Source organism: Pleurodeles waltl, chromosome 9, assembly GCF_031143425.1.
Source record: "Pleurodeles waltl isolate 20211129_DDA chromosome 9, aPleWal1.hap1.20221129, whole genome shotgun sequence".
NCBI lineage: Eukaryota > Metazoa > Chordata > Amphibia > Caudata > Salamandridae > Pleurodeles > Pleurodeles waltl.
Window position 1 is genome coordinate 226,809,485 of NC_090448.1, and position 18,829 is coordinate 226,828,313.

An 18,829-nucleotide genomic window follows, 5' to 3' on the forward strand; every position below is an offset into this window, starting at 1 on the left:
AGGGATATTTAAGAAGGAGCTTTGTGAGAGATGTGCTAATACAAAACATACAGCCACAACTGAGTAAAACTATTGCTGTTCACCAGCTATGCTTCTAAAGTTACTATACCCCTAAAGATGTCAAAAAATGTGTAAAGGTACTCAAGCTCAGCTTTGGAGTAAATTAAGCACCACTCATTGTGATTTGTGATTTATAGATACTGCAACATACTCCCATAGAAACACAATGAAGGCAGGCAACTAAAATACCCCCCCCTTAGGAAATAATGTTAAATTCATACATTTATTAAATTATTTTGACATATAAATGAAATATGCATACATACATACACACACATAGATATATATACATATATAATATGTAAATTATTTATTTTAAATATTAATCAACTTAATTTAAAAACATTCGATTACATTCTGTTACACCTTTAAACTTTTATTAAAACTTAAAAATAATGAAAATTAACTATACATATAACTTTAACAAAATGTAAAACACGTTAAATAAAATTGTTACTTAGGTGCAATCTTTAAAAATGATTGTTGAACATTTATTATTAATACATTAATTTAATAAGTTTAAGTTAATGATTTGCTATCCATTCAGTTAGCAATGTATTTTATTCTTTCTAGGTTAAAAATAAGTATTTAAAATTAACTAAGATTTTTATTTTTTTTAAATGTTTTTTTAAATAATACATTCTAATAGTTTTCTGTTTACTTTCCCATAGAGGGCTCTCCACCAAGTGGCAGAGATCTATGTCTATGTGTGTGAAGTTACTAGTAGTAACTTTACACTCATAAAGTCTGAACCCACTGTTTGGGTGAAGAACCACAAGTTTTCATGTTTATTTTGTCCATAGGACAAGTATGCCTAATCCCCTGCAACACAAACCGTTTGGCTGCCAGTTTACAGTACCTCATTATAGATATGTGTAAAAGGGTTGCCTACCACTAAGGCATGATTTATTTCAATATGTATGAGTTGTTGCCTTTGCTATTAGAGCGAGTGTTCCAATTAAATGTTAAACTTGAGCTCAGTTTGCATTACTGACAGTGGTTTCAGTATAAAAGCATGTACACATTTCCAAAATTTCAACAATTTGAAACTATAATGCCACCAGAATTCTCCAAGCATAATTAGAGAAGCCATTATCAGAGCTCTGTTAAACGAGAATGCTGCCATTGTTTGTCACCTACCCACAGGGTGCCAAAAGGTAGAAGTGGATTATTTAACGGGAAAAGTACATATCTGAAGCTTCCTTTCCTTGGCAAGTAGATATTTATAAACCTCCACACCCTTGGATGAATGACAGATGGTAGCTGGTTGGAGATATTTGTCTTTCACAAAAATGGTTACCTAACAAAACTGGAAATGTTTCAGTTTTCATTGTCAAAAAATACATTCTCTGTTCTTTGCAAGATAGTGACGCTGAAATTGAAAACTATTTCAGTATATAATCAGCTATTATTAATTGAACTATCATCACAAACTGGGCAAGGATCATGAAACCACAGCTCATGAAACCTGAGAGAGGAAAGTACACATTTACATTTTTCTTAACGCTCATAAAAGGAATATTGTTTTAGTGTGAAACTGACATTTCAAGCTTGTGCATTGAAGCTCAACATAGTTTTACTTTCATTATTGATATGTACACAAAACCAGTGAAATTTGACTAAAAAGCAAACACAGAATGAGCATGTTGCAAGTGCTGTTTATGTATTCAATGGAAGAGCTATTTTAATGAAAGTTAAATAAGAATGCTTCATGTTATTCTTCACAATACAACAAGCGGGCCTGAGAAAGCATACATTGTGGAATATACAATATTCTTCCTTAAGAGAACTAAAGTCTACAACTGAGCCTTATAGTAATTTCCATGTTATGTTATGTCTATCTGTATAGCACACTAATCGCCTGTTAAGGTATTCAGATGCTTGAATGAACTGAACTATTTATTTATGCTTTTTAGAATTAAAGGAAAAAGTACAAGTCATTTAGAACAACTGCTTTCAATTGGAAATTGTTTATGTTCATTGAGTAGGGATGATAAACTGGAGTATTCATATAAATGTTAACTATTTTATTTAAACTATCAGTGGTTGGTTATCAAGGTTTGATAATTGTTGTCTATGTAGGTATTTCCACACAGCTTGCATAAATGTCTATATTTGTTTATGGTGAGGGGGAGCCAGCATCAGATTTATCACACAATATTACACTATATTTTTTATGTGTACATATATATTTTTTATAGATGGAAACTTAACGTCAGCTTAGTACTTCCTACATGGAAAGATTTAAGCCAGTTTAGCCTCAGAATAGCTGAGAAAGTGAAACCACCCCCTGTTGTTACTAGCCATGGTGCCAAGTACATATTACAGGGGAAGCCATAGATACAGTGGCAAAGTAAAGCTATCCAGAACGACTCTACTGACCACAAACCTTTACTAAAGTGGCAGGCAGGCTATTACCAAATGCAGTTTTGGAGGGGTATAATAACACACTGTAGTTGTCCTTCTTACATTTCTTCACTTCTAGTCTGGTGATGTGATGACCTCTGTTGTGGCACTGTTGTCCTGAGTGCATCTGTTTCTCAGTCACACATTACTTCTGATGGTCTTCGAGGAGTTGTGGCTGTGGTACTGGGTTCATTTGAGCGAACTTCTTCAATCTCTTGATGATATGAGCCTTTGCTTGTATAATGATTTTCAGAGGAGCTAGTGTTTAAGGCTCTTGAGCAACGTATTTTATGTGTATATCAAGGGTGAATCTAAGTGATTTCATTTTGGTTTATATTTAGAGGAAAGTGGTATTGTAGCATCAAGGAAAGCAGTTTTTAAGTTTGCTGTGCAGGAAATCCATAATTGTTAGCAGCAGTATTAAAATGGTGTTAACTCTGTATCTCTAAATGTGGCAAAATATGTCAAAGCATAGTTTCCATGTGCTATTTATTCCACATTTAATTCTAAATTTGTGGTACTGTCGCCATTACCAATTCTGGTAACACAACTACTAGAATTGTGATATTATCACAATCAACCCAACATACTCTAATTCATCCTTTTATTGTTGCCTAGAAATCTATATCAATCACCCTAAAGTTGGACCCTATTTGTATCCTATGGAATGTTAAAATCTTCAAACCTCTATTAGGCACTCCATTGCCAAAAGGGCACACATTCAGCCAGTAAACACTTTCTTACATTACTGTTAAAACATTGATCCATCTGTTTCTCATGGTTCCATAGTTTGTCTCAGAATCTGCTTCTGGAACAAACATACTAGTTGCACGTGTACATAAGTTAAAAGCATCTATTGTGATCATAAATTTCCTTTGTAATCCCACAGATGACTGCAACTCATTGTCTGTCTCTGTTGGACAGCATACTCAGCATATAACATCATCAAGGCCCAAACTACTTCATGAAAATTACATTTCGTCATGTTTAATACTTAAAAGGGAAGATAATAAAATCAGCTATTTGTAACTTCAACTTCATAACCTCCCTCCCCAGTCCAAAAATGTGTAGTTTAAAAAAAATTATCTTAGTATAATATTCTCCAGATTTCATTCCTCTGTTTTTTTGTTACTGCATGTCTGGTTAAACAGAGTGTGAGATACTCAAGGAGGACCTCATGTTAACAAAGAGTGAATTTAGTTGACACTTCTTTTCTCATTCAGTAATTCTCCCAATGAAACGTTCCTTCATGTATTTTGAAACGTACATTTTTTTCAACTATGCTTTTTTTAAATATCTGGAACCACACCCCAGGCTATAATGTACAGTTCTAGTCTGGAGACCTGTATTAAGTTGGATTCGACAATCCTAGCTGCATGAAGTGAGATTCACGTTAAAAGAGAAAGTGAGCATGCACATGTATTGTAGTTTATTGATTTGGGTTCCTCCTCTGAGGAGGAGTTTTTCATATCGGTGAAGGCAGTGTAAAAAAAAAAAAAAACATTACTCACAGAAAGACCGATCATAAAGGCCCTTTCATGTACCTACCATTGGTGGGGGCAAAGGATTATGACTGTGACAGTAAGTCCAAGATGTTGTGAAAGTGGGATGGAAGCAATGACTTAGAGAGGAGGCCACTAGTGACAGACAACTTTTAAAGCTGAGACAAGAACCTGCACATAACAGTTTCAGCACAAGAATGCCGGGATCAACATAAAACTCACCAGAAGGCTGCAGACCATTAGAACTCAGCAGCAAGAATCGCTCTCAACCTCCAATGCTGCACTCACTTTATACCACACCTGAAGGAGCTCCAATGGTTTCCCATACAGAACCAAACACATTTCTAACTCCTCATGCACACTTTTTTTTTATAGAAACACTTTATTGCTTTACATAGCAAACAGTAGCAGTGTACACTGCATTCTATTCAAATACAAAAATGAGTAGCTTTAAACTTACAATAAAGTACCAGCTCCAAACATTGTACACAATACCTACTGTCACACAACATTAGCAGGGAGGGATAGTTAGCCCATTAGACTGTGGCAGTCCTACCATTTTCCCCAAACCTTGTGGAATTTCTTGGGACATCCTCTTGCCTTGTAAGTAAGTTCTTCATGTTTTCCACACCAGTCCATGGCCCTCTTCCATGCCTCAGTGAGGGGGGGGGGGCGGCGCTGTGGTCACTGTTCAGTGGCGGGCTATGTCTCACGTACACTTTCAAGGCACTTGAGCAACGTATTGTATGTGTATATCATGGGTGAATCTAAGTGATTTCATTTTGGTTTATATTTAGAGGAAATTGGTATTGTAGCATCAAGGAAATCAGTTTTTAAGTTTGCTGCGCAGGAAATCCATAATTGTTAGCAGCAGTATAAAAATGGTGTTAACTCTGCATCTCTAAATGTGGCAAAATATATCAAAGCATAGTTTCCATGTGCTATTTATTCCCCATTTAATTATAAATTTTGGTACTGCCGCCATTACCAGTTCTGGTAACACAACTACTAGAATTGTAATATTACCACAAACAATCCAACATACTCTAATTCACCTGAAGAGCTCCAATGGTTTCCCTTACAGAACCAAACACATTTCTAAATCCTCATGCACACTTTTTTTTAAAAGAAACACTTTATTGCTTCACATACCAAACATGGGCAATGTACACTGCATTCTATGCAAATACAAAAATGAGTAGCTTTAAACTTACAATAAAGTACCAGCTGCAAACATTGTACACAATACCTACTGTCACACAACATTAGCAGGGAGGGATAGTTAGCCCATTAGACTGTGGCAGTCCTACCATTTCTCCAAACCTTGTGGAATTTCTTGGGACAACCTCTTGCCTTGTAAGTAAGTTCTTCAAGTTTTCCACAGAAGTCCACGGCCCTCTTCCATGCTTCGGGAGGGGGGAGCGCTGTGGTCACTGTTCAGTGGCGGGCTATGCGTCACGTACACTTTCAAGGCACCGCATAACACTGGCCCAGCATACCTCAACAATCACATCTACTTTCCCAAACCTTTCAGGCACCTCCGCTTGTCCGGTCTCTTATTTGCACATATCTCATGCATATAGAAAAGCAGATCTGGTAGTCACAAATTCTCCTACATAAGTCCTAACGTGTGGGATGACTTGATGCTACACATAAGAGCCTACTCCTCAATTCCACAAGAAGCTAAAGACCTGGCTTTTCGACTAGTGCTACAATGCCATTGGTTTGGCTAGATTCACACCTGCTCCTTGTCAGGATACCCTCCTGGGTGATAGTGCACCTTACAAATCTACATGACATAACATAACAATGGTCAGAACTGGCCAGAAACTGTTAGAGCTGGGAATGAATACCCTTCTAAGAGGAACTACTTTATTTGTATCTAAATCCACCAAGCCAAGTCACTGAATTTAGAACTTAGAATTCAGTAAATAACTTACAAAATTGATTCTCTTTGTCCGAAGTCTCCGAGAACTCATTAGAAATAGTTGGTGAAACACTGTAGTGATGTCAACTGGTACTCAGCAGGAAACATTGCTGCGCAAGCAAGACTGTGCTTTGGAAAAAGGCCCAAGATGAAACTATCTATTTCAAAATATTTATGTTATATCGTAGAACTGTGTTCTTACTTCATTTTTTTATTACGTAGATCTTTTATAGAGATGGGTATTATTGAACTGAGGGAACAGGTGTTGCGATGTAGCATTCAAAGTCATCAAATTTACAGTTGATGGCACAGGTCTTCGTTTTCTCTTATCCCAGTTCAGCATTGTTCACCGAATACTTTTATCAATTTCATTGTTTGAAGAAGATTGTTAGACGGCATTGAAAGCTACATTTGAATAATCTTTAGTAATAGTTCTTTCCCAATGAATTGATCAATTTACTCCAGCTCTTTGGGCACTGGCACCTGTGGAGAAGAACAAGAGAAATATATTTACAATTTAACTAGAATATAGTCTGGTGTTTTTTTAAATTTAACACACAGGGAAACCATGCCATAACACCGGGTACAATTACTATTGTGATTGGTAGTCAATAAACAAGTCTATTTCTGTTTAACTACACATATGAAACTCATACAAATGGCAAAACACACACACACACACATATATATATCGTAAAACAAAATTATTAAATAAAATATAAGTAAAACAAATTGAAAAGCCTGTTTAGTAACAAAGTGCATTTTATTAAAACATAACAAGATACAATTGTTTTTGGCAATTCCAGGCCTCCTACCATGGCCATGTTGAGCTGCTGAAACAAAACATTGATTTTGTAGGAAGTGATACCTTTGTATTTCAAATACAAAAGGAGTACAAACATGGTACAGCGATTTATCTTTCAGAACCATTCAGATCAGTTTTTTGGGTAAGAAACCCATTTCTACTGAAATTATTGTGGCACTCTTGCTACAGACATCCCTAGCTGTTCGCCGCAGACAGTATCATAACTAATGCTTCAGCAAATAATTAGAGTGGGCTCTGGGTAAGCTTCTTGCTCATGAATGGATGGCTTTCTTGTCTATTTCAATACCCTGCTTCTAATTTGATGGCTTTCCACTCAATTCTTGCACTTGTTCCACCCGGTTTCACACCATTTTTAATTGGATGAGTGAGTTTCGGTATCTAAATACAAAGATATAAGGGAGTTGTGCCAAGTAGTGTCTTGAAGACTAATATAGGTTATCAGATTTGTCCGACACTCCTTTTTTCAACCTAACAAGATAAACACCAACTCCTCACTTTCAACAGCATGTCGAATGGCTCTTTAACAAGACGAGAGCACTGTATAAAACCAGAGCCATTCAACATGCAGTCAAAACTGATGCGTTGGTATTTATTTGGGAAGGTTGAAAACGGTGGGCAGAGCAAAGCCGATAACATTATCCAAGGAGGCAACAGGCTATTGAAGGAACCAAAAAGGAGATAGTACATTAATTAATCTTGATAATTACTATACCATTGATTAGTCCCCTGACAGAAAGGGCAAATGCTAAAGTTTAGTACCTGGTATACGACAGAGGAGCTGAAGAATAATTAGATCAGGGTGTTATTAAATTCAAAATACAACCACAAATACAAGCTAATTGCTAAATATAGGAGAAGCCTATGGGGCATTGGGGGGCTCAGGATTAGAGGAACAGAAATAGGACGATCCCTATTGATATCCAGAAACTACTGGATAGGATTATTACATTGGAGAAGTGACATGATAAAAAAATCTGCCCAGCAGAGATTTTCAAGGAACTTGGTTTCAAAAAAGAGAATCAAATGCCCTCAAAGAAGCACTGGAGGGATAGAGGGAGCTAAAAAATAGGAACCGGTTGAGAAGTGATAAAGTGTGGAGAGCAGGGTTGTATTACCGAAGGTCCACTAGTGGCCTGTTGAAAGTAACTGTTGACATTTATCAAACTCTGTTAGGACCCTCAAATCATAATAGAAATGAAGCCTATGTGGATGAGTGCTGGAAGGAAAACAGAGTAGGGCAATCTGTTTGACAAAAGTAGTAGAAAGCGAATCCAAAGTTGGCTGTGTGTTTGTGAAGTAGGACAAGACACTGCAAGACCAGGTGGATAAACATGTTTAAAAAAGATTCTGAGCAGTTGCTATTTTATGTCTTTGGTTGCAGTGCTTGCTCCTAACACCTTTTACCACCACATTATGAAAACAGTATTCTGCAGGTGGTAGTGTGTGACAAGAATGTTTGTGCACATTTGTTGTGGGCTATTTTGTTGCAGTGGTGATATGTTTTGTTGTTTATTTTTGTGCTCCTCTGTTTTGATGCTGCATTATTGCCATGTTATTTTGCTTTGTTGTTCTGTGGTTATTATGTTATTTTCAATTTTAACTGTTTTGGGGTGATGTGCTCTGTTATGTTGTCATTGTGTTCTTATGTTACTTTGTGTTTGTTACTGCATTATGTTCAGTTGTTTACTTTAGGTATGCCAACAAATGCTAATATATTTCCAGCCAAAATCTGCACCTGCCTTGACATTCCCTGTGACAAGCAACAATTTACTTCTGTATAACATTGTACAATAGAGTTGCTCCTACTATTTAACCACTTAAGACACCAATCTAAATGCAGTACTCAGAGTGCTCGCTTTATATGATATGGCCCTCAAAATCTGAATCAAGGCCTAGTCTAGCTTTAAATGGTATGGAGTCATAGAAAGTCTATGTTAGCAATGTGGACTGATAGTAGGAGATACAAAGCTTTGTTCCTTGTGTAATAATAGAAGATAGTGCTTGGATGGACAAGATTACTTGGGCAGAATCAATTTCAAAATCCCAAGTGGGGACAAAAAAAGATAGAATTTAAAGACAAAAAGATCATGGAAGGGGTGTTTCTCATGATTTCAAGGGCGTTGCTCTCCCAGGTGATGAACATCAAGATCAAGGACTGTAATTGAATCTCCTTCGAAATAGCCCCTTATTTTTGGAATGTATTTCTATGTGATCCAACCATTAATCTTTATGGGTTTTTGAGTGATTGCTTGGTTTATATAATGTAGTTGTGACAGTTTTAATAGATATCAACATGCACCAGTCTGGGCGGCAAATCACATCTGAACCACCAGAACCACTGATTCTCTCTTTCCATGCAATGCATGTGCTTTGTCTATGACCACAAGTCTGTTCAAACATGGTAGAGAGAGAAAAAAAATGGAACAGTTGTCAAATTAAGTGTATACTTAGAGAGGTATGCCCTTCTGTAAACACATTTCAGACTACAGTTTTGTATCAGTACTTTTATCAATGTGTTACACAGTGGGCCAGACTTTATTTATTTTAATATAGTTTTATTTAGCATGAACCAGACCAGAGGTCTGAGCACCGCACAACATGACCCGAAGAGCACACTATAAAATAGGCAAAGAGAATTAGACAGAAGTTAACATCACAAATGTTTGCTCAGAAAAAGTAAGTACTTACCAGATTATAGGGGGATGAATTGGGGGAGAGAACATCACAGGAAGTGATGTATTGGTTTATTTGCTACTTCGTGACACTATGCATTGTGTTATTTGCTACTACATGACACAAAACATTGTGTAGGTAGTGTGACCGCATTTCACAGGAGGGTTGAAGATACTAATTTGTTAGTTGTAACATTCTGCTAATGTTACAACAGTAACTACAGGACCTTGCACTCAAATGTATCTGGCCAGTGAGAGTTCTCCCTCTGTATTATTGGTATTGTGGTTGGTGTAAGGAAATTAATCTTTTTGGTATTGCTCCCCTAAATTTCTTTGGACCTGAATAGCTGCAGATGTTGACCTTTTAGCTGTTTGGGGGGCCTGGCAAACACACACCAAAAAAGGAAATCTTCCATTCGCTAATCTCACATTTTTATATAAGTTAACCATAAAGTGCACACAATGCCACAAGCTGTTTAAATACCAAATGTCAGATGTGCACCTGCAGAAGAGTCTTCACCACACACATCTGGAGCAAACACTGTGATGTGCTCTTAAGAACAGCCATGTAAAACTATCATCAGTGCCTGGATATCAGAAGTGAAAACAAAGTCATTTTGCAGATAAATCAGCAAACTGTATCATGAACTGCAACAGCCATGATGTCCAAAAGTTCAAATTCCAAACGTCAACTAGTTAGCAGAGTCCAGGTTTCCATGACTCACCACTCACAGATATTACTGCCCTCTTTCTGAAATGCTCCTAGCCAAGACAATTTTGTAGAGGTATCATTGTGATATATTTTTAACATATTCAAAGTTCATTGGCTAATTTAATCTTTTGAAGATAATGTAAGTCTTTCTAGTTTGACGTATAACATTTTGTGGGTTTTTTTGTGTTTTGCCGTCAGCACCATCAAGAATCGGAATACGTTTTTCCTGCTCCCACTGCTATCCCTGGATGTATGCACTTTTCAGTTACATGTTCTAACATTATTGATGTGGCCCTTAGGAATACTCACTCATCAGTGTTGAACAGTGGGATGGATGATGTCAGTAATCCTTTAGATGCATCACTTCCTGCTGACTGTTTCTCCATTCTTTGTATGGGTTTTGGATAACTTGTCCAACATTGTTTTCACTCCACAGCTAAGACTCTGGTCATCTGTGTACTGGGATGGTATGCCTACAGCCAGATATCTGGACCAAGTAAGATACCTTTCATGAAAAGACAGTAGGATTTCTTTAAGTTTTAAAAATACTTAGCACAATAATGGAAGCAGAGGAAATTACATCACAGTGCAGTTGCCTCCAGTGCTCTGAAGTGCCATGTGTTTTAACCACTCATCCTCATTCCTGTTTCTGAAGAGTTAGTTGTGTGCCTTTGCTGCCTTGCTCTTAGGGCTATACTTTCAAGTAGAGGGTTTTCTGGAGGCACCAGTGGGGGGGGGCATCAGGAAAGATACAGTAGTCCTTTGACAGGATAACCCTTGGACTAGATGAGTTGTGATGAATGAGAAGAAGTTGGGGTGTGTGGAGGATTTGAGAGTATGTGAAGATGGGAAGCCCAGAATCCTGCCTGTCAAAGCAGTTAAGAGCAAATGACTAATACTCGGTTCTGGTTCTGATTCAAGAAGGGAATGACATTCTACCCTTCATGGCCCTACTGAGCTTTTGAATCATACCTCTTCTACCCTCAATATGGGGTATGGGTTATGGAGCCAGGAGGTGTCACAATAATGCTGAAAATGGAGCTGTGGCTGTTTGCAGTGTGACTATTGGACTACAGGGAGGTCACATTAAGACGATTCCAGTCCCTGGTGTATGACCATTGAATCCTCTAGCAGTCTCTTCTAATAATCTCAGTGGGATACAGGTGGATGAAGAGGTGCACAGTGCCTTGATTTCTGGTTTGGAAGGACAATATAACCTGCATGCTTCTAATGGTAACCAGTGTAATGGCAAATTCACAAACACCTACATCAGATGATCACAGCAGGAACACCTGGTTTTCCCTCAAAACGTTAAAAGCAACACTTTTAAAAATACATTTTTTCAATGGTTAGTTTTGAAAACAAATACTTTGGAAAAAAGAATGCTTCTGACAGAGCAGCATGAAAAGGTTTAATGGTTAGAGGTTAAGTGTATTTGGTGTAGGGTATACATTTAGGGTTAAGGGCATGGGATGTAGACTTAAGGGTTTGAGGTCTGTGGGTTAGGGCATAAAGGTGTTGTGGGTTAAGGAGTTAAGGGTTAGGAATGAAGATTTAGGGGTATAGTGTTCAGGATATAGAGGTTAAAAGTGTCAGGTTACAGGTTAGTGGCTAAGGATATACAGAAAGAATAAAAATTCAAAGACATGTTAGTGGGTAGGTAGAGTTGTTTGGGTTAAGGGTTTGGGGAATAGTTAAACCGGGATGGGTTTATAGGGTTAGGTTTTAAGGGAATATATTGAAGCAGTTAAGATTTAAGAGGTTAAAAGACTGTGGTTGGTGTAAGGGTACTGTGTTAGGCGTTGTGTGTTAAGGATATATAGTTCAGGGCTTGGTGTATAGCATTATGGATGAGGAGTGTAGCATTAAGGTTTTGAGGTATAAGCTATAACACTATTGGGTTAAGGACGCAGAAGTTAAGGCTATGAGTACTGATCAAGAGTGAAAGGTATTCATATTGTGTGCCACTAATATTTGTTACAACCAAAAGTCAATAAAATGTGGTTATAAAAAAAGAAGTTAATGGTATAGAGTTAAAGATCTGGGCTGGTGGGCTATGGGTATAGGATTAAGGGTTTGATGTATAGGATTAAGAGTTAAGGGTTTGGGGTGTAGGTGTTAAGGATATGAGGTATAAAGCTTAAGGCTTGCGATAGGGATTAATTGTATAGGGTTAAGGGTTTGGAATAAAAGGTTAAGAGTCTGGGGTATGGGAACTGAGATTTTGGGTATAGGTTTTTTAGTGGTTAGGGATTAGGAGTTAAGGGTATAGGGATAACCCCTAATATTGCATTTTTAAGTACAGTGGTTGGAAATGTGTTGCTAAGTGTTGCAGTTATTTTTCGACCATCTGTAGAATAAAAGCAATTCCAAGTGTTGCTTTTCACAGCAGCAAAGCACTTAATTGATTCCAATGAGAAAGACGTCAATTTCCAAGTGAGGTGATTAAAAGTGTTAAAAACAAATTTGATGCTATTTTTCCATAAAATTATCAGCAGGGTACAATCGAAGCTTACAGGTCCATGCAGCAAACAGTCGTGCAGTACTTAAAATAGGGCTGCTTCATTTTAGAGGTTCCTTGTCATACTCGCTGCCACTATGTTCATTGTGGAGATCAGGACACAGCCTTTGGGGGTGGGGGTGCAGCGATGGGGAGTCTGATGAAGCATGAGTCATGATTTTGTATTGATAGAAGTGTAGCAGAAGAGCTGGTCACACATGGTTGCATTACCAAATGTGAGAGATGAAAAAAGGGGTTAGAGGGATGTTCCTGGTCTCCTCCCCTAGCATTTGGTGCAGTGGCTAGGGGGTGTCACTTTCCATGGGGGCTGTTTTTTGTCTTATTGCATAGCTACATTCTAATAGCTACCCTATCCCTGCCATATTTCAGTTCTGTGTATGGTTTGAGAGGCTTGTGCACTTGGGAGTTGCAGTCATCCTTGACCCAGTACTTGGGATCCAGGAGCAGCAAGAACTGTGCTGGTGACCAGGAGGAGGGTTTTATGTACTAGATTTGCTGTGGTCATCTAATTAGAATAGATGAGATGGAAGGGGGATAAGATGTCCTGGTGAGGACATGTAGTTAGATGCATGTCAATGGCTCTCCATTGTTGTCATTTCTATTGCAGTGTGTTTTTTCCTTCACTCTCCCTATTTCTGCACTTCCAAAGGCCTCCAGCCTCTGATGGGCTTCAAAAACCTGAGCTCCAAATGACTCCTGTTCCTAGTCATTGCTGCACCTATGTGCCCAAGCTTTTCAATTCCCACCTTTCTGGCATCCTTATTAGCTTCTTGCAGCAAAAGCAATGGGAAAGGTGAAAGGAGATCAAATGAACCTTCATATTGGGAAAACCATCAAGGTACAAGAGGTGATATTTGCTTGGGTAAATGAAGGATGGCTTGGATTAAGATGAGGAAAATTGAGTTGCTGCTACAAATATGAGGCAGGAGAGTGGCCGATCCATCCATGATTTCTGTCGAAGTAAGAAGTAAGGAAGAGAGGCTGGGGAACAGATGTCAAATGTCTTTTGGAGGGTCACTATTGTCTGATTTGATTTAAAGGTCTTACCACACACAGTTAAATCGAGGAAATGACACTCATCCACTTTCTAGCCAGAGAGATGCTTGGACAGAAGAAGATACAAGACGTGTACCAACTGAAAGAATTCCCTCTCTGTGAAGGGATTTTTAAACTGTTTGACTCGAGAAACCTATGAATTTGGAAACTTGAAAAGAATCTATGATGGCCAGGGAGGGTGCTTTTGTCAGTTCCACAATAAGCATAGGGCACAGCTCTATCCAGAAGGTAGCTGGTTGCTGCAATGCTTCTTCTACCATGGCTAGGAAGCATAACAGGTCAGAAAAATCGGAGGACCTGTGCTCACTTAGAAGGAAATTAGCAAAATCTTTTGTGACTGGAGTTTTGGTTGTGCCTTGAATAGAAGAGGGGAAGTGCCCTTTCCCACTTACGCTCACAGTCGGCTGTCCAAGAAGCCTGCCACGGAAGTCTGGAAATTTTAGGAGCATAATGGAAGAGGTTACAGTCCTACAATCTGGACAATTATTCATCCACTAAAAATGATTTGGTCTTAAAATTATTTCCTGTGGTTACTCCTTGGTTTCCATGCCAATACCCAATGCCTTGCTGATCCCTCAGGATGTTTTTGAGAATCACAGCCTGCTTAGTGGTTTGTTAAAACAAACATTGTTTTGAAGGGAAAAAGAATGCTAGATAGTGTTTATATAACTTTGTATCTGTACACCAGACATATTCTATTCTCGTGTCATTTTTATTATTACAGTGTGTTCCTTTTTACTAAATTTGTTTGTGAGTGTTATTGTGTTTGTTTAATTCTGTGATGTTGTTTTTTGGTGTTGCTGTTTGTGCACCAAGCACATTTTCACAGAGAGCCTCCCTGCCGTTTGTTCCAAGCTTGGGTTTCCTATGAGTGATGAATGTTTGGGGGCTAAGTCCCAGGTCACGTCAAGAATGCAGCCTCTCTCCACCTTAATTTAACAACCCAGTTCCTGAACATCAGCTTTTAGTGTAGATCAAGGTCTGGCTTTTCATAGGTGACCTGTGGATTGTTATTGACGTGGCAGGATGGGTAGTATGAAAAGGTGATAGTCAGTATTCTGGTGAGGTTGTGTTGGAAGCAACAGATGAGTAGCGATGCAGAATAGTTGCTGTAGTTTGTTTCAGGGGAGAGAGACAGATCAAAAAGTGTGCCTTTCAGGATCAGTGATCGTCTGACTTGGTAAAACTAGGATGTCAGATGCAGAGAACCTGTTGTTTTGAGTTTGTCTTAATGGGTAGGTTTGTTTCTAATGTTTGCTTGTTTCTAAGAGACAGATGACCACAATTTGCAAATCTACTTTTTGCAGTCAGAAACATATTTTGCAAACCAATCCGTGTACTAACAGATTGGTCTGAATAATAAGGAATTGGAGTGGGTCGCTGTCCAACTTACTAGTTAATATTTATTAGGTCAGTCGTAAATTGTGATTCACTCTGACTGGTCACAATTAAAGGGAAGGTGGCCAGCAAGGGTCAGCTGACCAACATGCCTGTGTTTGCTTTTTAATAAAGAAAACATTGTTTAAGCAACCCAAATTACTTAAAGGCTGCTTTTTAAAAAAAGTTTACTTTTTTTAATGTTTCAGAGAGAGTTGGCTGTGGTGCTCTGGACCATGCCTAGTCCCCTTAAACATTTAATATGATTCACAAAGCAGAAGTTGTGCTAAGGAGGCACCTTCCCATTGAGGGTCGGTAAACTTTCAGTAGTTTGCAACTGCTATCACGTTTGAAAACCATTGATGCATATGAAGAGGAATACAATTTGCAAGGGACGTCCACAAAACGTCCCTTTAAAATGGTGATTTGTAATCCATATCTCTGCCCATTTTAGGAGATGGTAAAACCTTACTCACTCCTAAAATGAACACTAAGGGGGTCATTCTGACCCCGGCGGGCGGCGGGAGCCGCCCGCCTGGAGGGAACCGCCAGAATACCGCTGCGCGATCAAAAGACCGCCGCGGTTATTCTGGGTTTCCCACTGGGCTGGCGGGCGACCGCCAAAAGGCCGCCCGCCAGCCCAGTGGGAAACAGCCCTCCATGAGGATGCCGGCTCCGAATGGAGCCGGCGGAGTGGAGGATGTGCGACGGGTGCAGTAGCACCCGTCGCGAATTTCAGTGTCTGCTGAGCAGACACTGAAATTCAAAGTGGGGCCCTCTTACGGGGGCCCCTGCAGTGCCCATGCCATTGGCATGGGCACTGCAGGGGCCCCCAGGGGCCCCACGACACCCCTCACCGCCATCCTGTTCCTGGCGGGCGGAACCGCCAGGAACAGGATGGCGGTGAGGGGGTCGGAATCCCCATGGCGGCGCAGCAAGCTGCGCCGCCATGGCGGATTCCCATGGGCAGCGAAAAGGCGGCGGTACACCGCCGACTTTCCGTTTCTGCCCGCGGCTGTACCGCCACGGTCAGAATGCCCGGCGGAGCACCGCCAGCCTGTTGGTGGTGCTACCGCCGACCCCGGCCCCGGCGGTCCTTGACCGCCGGGGTCAGAATGACCCCCTAAACCTTTTAGCAGTGGCAAACCTACAACCTTGGGGATCCTCAAGGTTTGAAACAGCTAAAAGGTTTAATGCATAGAGCCTTAAAAAAGACCATTGCATGACAGACAACAGTATTTACAGCAGCTCCTCTCCGAAGAAGCGTTCTGGTGCTTAGAGGAATACAACAACACAGGTAAGGAACAGACTACACATGCAGATCTTACAGATCAAAGAGGATTGTCTTCAGCTTAGTTTTAAAGATGGCTTTTAACAGTGATATTCTCACCATAACAGGGAGAGAAAGATGGGTAATTGCCAGGGCTTGGGTGCGACAATCGGGTTTGTGTGGGATTCTTGGTTTTGTGATTACTATGGTTTGAAGGGCCCTACTGTGAGTTATGCAAATAAAATAAGAAGGGGGAACTGTTCAGGTTCTCAAGATTGTTATCTGAACTAGATCACTCTGGGAGAAGATTTTGTCAAAGTTGTACACAGAAGAATGAGTAGGTGAGGTGACCTGCAAAAAGCAGAAAGAAAGAGGACAGTGATCTGGCAGTGTGGTCAGTGGGAACGTTGAATCAAAAACTAAGAGTTCCAAAGATGTTGAACAAACATTTTCAAGTATGACAGAGTTTAGGTATGTGTGTTGGAATTTAATATCAGGGGAGGTTTTTTAATGTTCAGCTCAGTGAGGCAGCTTTGTTAGGTTAAGCTGCTTATGGTGCAGGAGTACTTATTGGTGGAAATGCTTATGTAGTGGGGGTTAGAGTTAGGCAGAAACCTTATTAGAATCTTAGTAGGAAGGCTGTTTGATGGAAGGTTGATGAGAAATTGATAACATAAAGGAAGTGTAAAAGGCTTATTATATAACATGACAGATCTTAGAAATTGGGTTATTGGTTGGATGAGGTGTTAACCATGCTCAAGCAACAGGCATAATACCTGTCATGGGGAACCACAGAAGTCACCAAATTAACCTGTGCTTAACCCTTTGGTGGGTTTGCACAGAAGTTATCAGGCTTAACTTCATAAGTATTTATGCAGAACACAAAAAGTAATAATGTGAAAATACAACACCAGACGATTTCCACACCAATTTAGAAAAATAGAGTACATTTAATAAATAGTTTGACGCCAAATATCCAATCAGTAAAATCTAATAAGGCAACCCAATGTTATTATATGGAGAGGTAGGCCTCACAGTAGGGAAAAACAAATTTAGGAGTTTTTCACGACCAGGACATGTAAAACTTAAACGTACATGTCCAGCCTTGTAGTTGCAATACACCCTGTCTTATGGGAAGTTAGGGCCTACCCTAGGGGTGGCTTATGTGTAATAAAAAGGGAGTTTAAGACTTGGCAAGGGGATTATTTTGCCACGTTGTATTGGCAGTTTAAAACTGCATTCAGGCTGCAGTGCCAGACCTGGGACATGTTTTAAGGTGCTACTTAGGTGGTTGGCACAATAAGTGCTGCAGGCCCCCAAGTAGCATTTAAATTGCAGGCCCTGGGTATATTGTATACCACTTTCCTGGGGACATATAATTAATTGAATATGCCACCTAGGTGTAAGCCAATTTCACCATGTTTTAGGTAGTGAGCACAAACACTTTAGCACTGGTTAGCAGTGGTAAAGTGCATTGAGTGCTAAGGCCAACAAAAACAAATTCAGCTAGAATTAGAGGGCTGAAGGCAAAGCGTTTGGGGGAAGACCACCCTAATGCTGACAGGTCTAACACGTATCCCCACCAGCTGAAAGTGGGTAGAACTACCACTCTCCTGAGAATTCTCATTAATAAGGCAAAAGAACCTGGACAGACCATCAGCATTGGATTGGGCTGACCCAGGACGGTGTTCCACTGTAAAGTCTATTCCCTTTGGGGAGCTAGAACACCTCAACAGTTTTGGAGTCTTACCCCTTATCTGCATGAGCCATCTGAGGAGCCTGTGGTATGTCTGAACCAGAAGTGAGTCCCAAACAGGTATGGTCTCATTTTCTTGAGAACCAAGCCTACAGCAAAAGCTTCCATTTGAATAGCACTCCACCTCTGTTCCCTGGGAAGTAGCCTCCTACTGATGAAGACTACAGGCTGAGCTAGGCCCTCCTCATTCAGCTGGGATAGAACCGGCCCTGTACCATGCTCTGAGGCATCAGTTTGCAAAATGAATTCCTGGGAAAGGTTAGGGGCCTTGAGTACAGGGGCTGTACACATGGAGTGTTAAGGGTGTCAAAGGCTTTCCTACAGTCTTTGTCCAGATCAACCTTTTGGGCTGCTTCTTGGGTGTCAGCTTAGCTAAGGAGGCAACAATGGCACCATATCCCTTAATAAACATCTTGTAGTATCCAGTGAGGTACAGGAAGGACTTCACTTCTGTCTTGGCTCCTAGGCCAGGACAGTCTCTATTTTGGCCTAGAGAGGCTGCGCCTTACCCACGCCCACGAGGTGTCCCAGGTACCCCACAGAACCCTGCCCTATCTGGTATTTACTTGCCTTGATAGTTAGGCCTGCATGTTGCGGGGCCTGAAGCACTTCCTTGCAGGGCAACAAGTGGTACTTCAAGCTTCTACTGTAGACAGCTCTGTTTTCCAAGTAAGCAGCACTGAAGGCCTCTATTCCAGCTAAGACTTGGTTCATGGACTTCTGTTAGGTTGCAGGGGCATTCTT

The 18,829-nt window shown here is 40.0% G+C and overlaps 1 protein-coding gene across 1 annotated transcript in view; it reads right to left on the reverse strand.

The window, feature by feature from the left end:
- Nucleotides 1-572: 572 nt before the first annotated feature.
- Nucleotides 573-18,829, reverse strand: part of LMOD3 (leiomodin 3) — a 71,645-nt gene continuing 53,388 nt past the window's right edge. Inside the window, exon 3 of the mRNA XM_069206588.1 lies at nucleotides 573-6,378. Within this exon, the coding sequence (XP_069062689.1) occupies nucleotides 6,352-6,378 (27 nt within the window). The 3' untranslated portion in view covers nucleotides 573-6,351. The remainder of the gene's footprint in view (nucleotides 6,379-18,829) is intronic.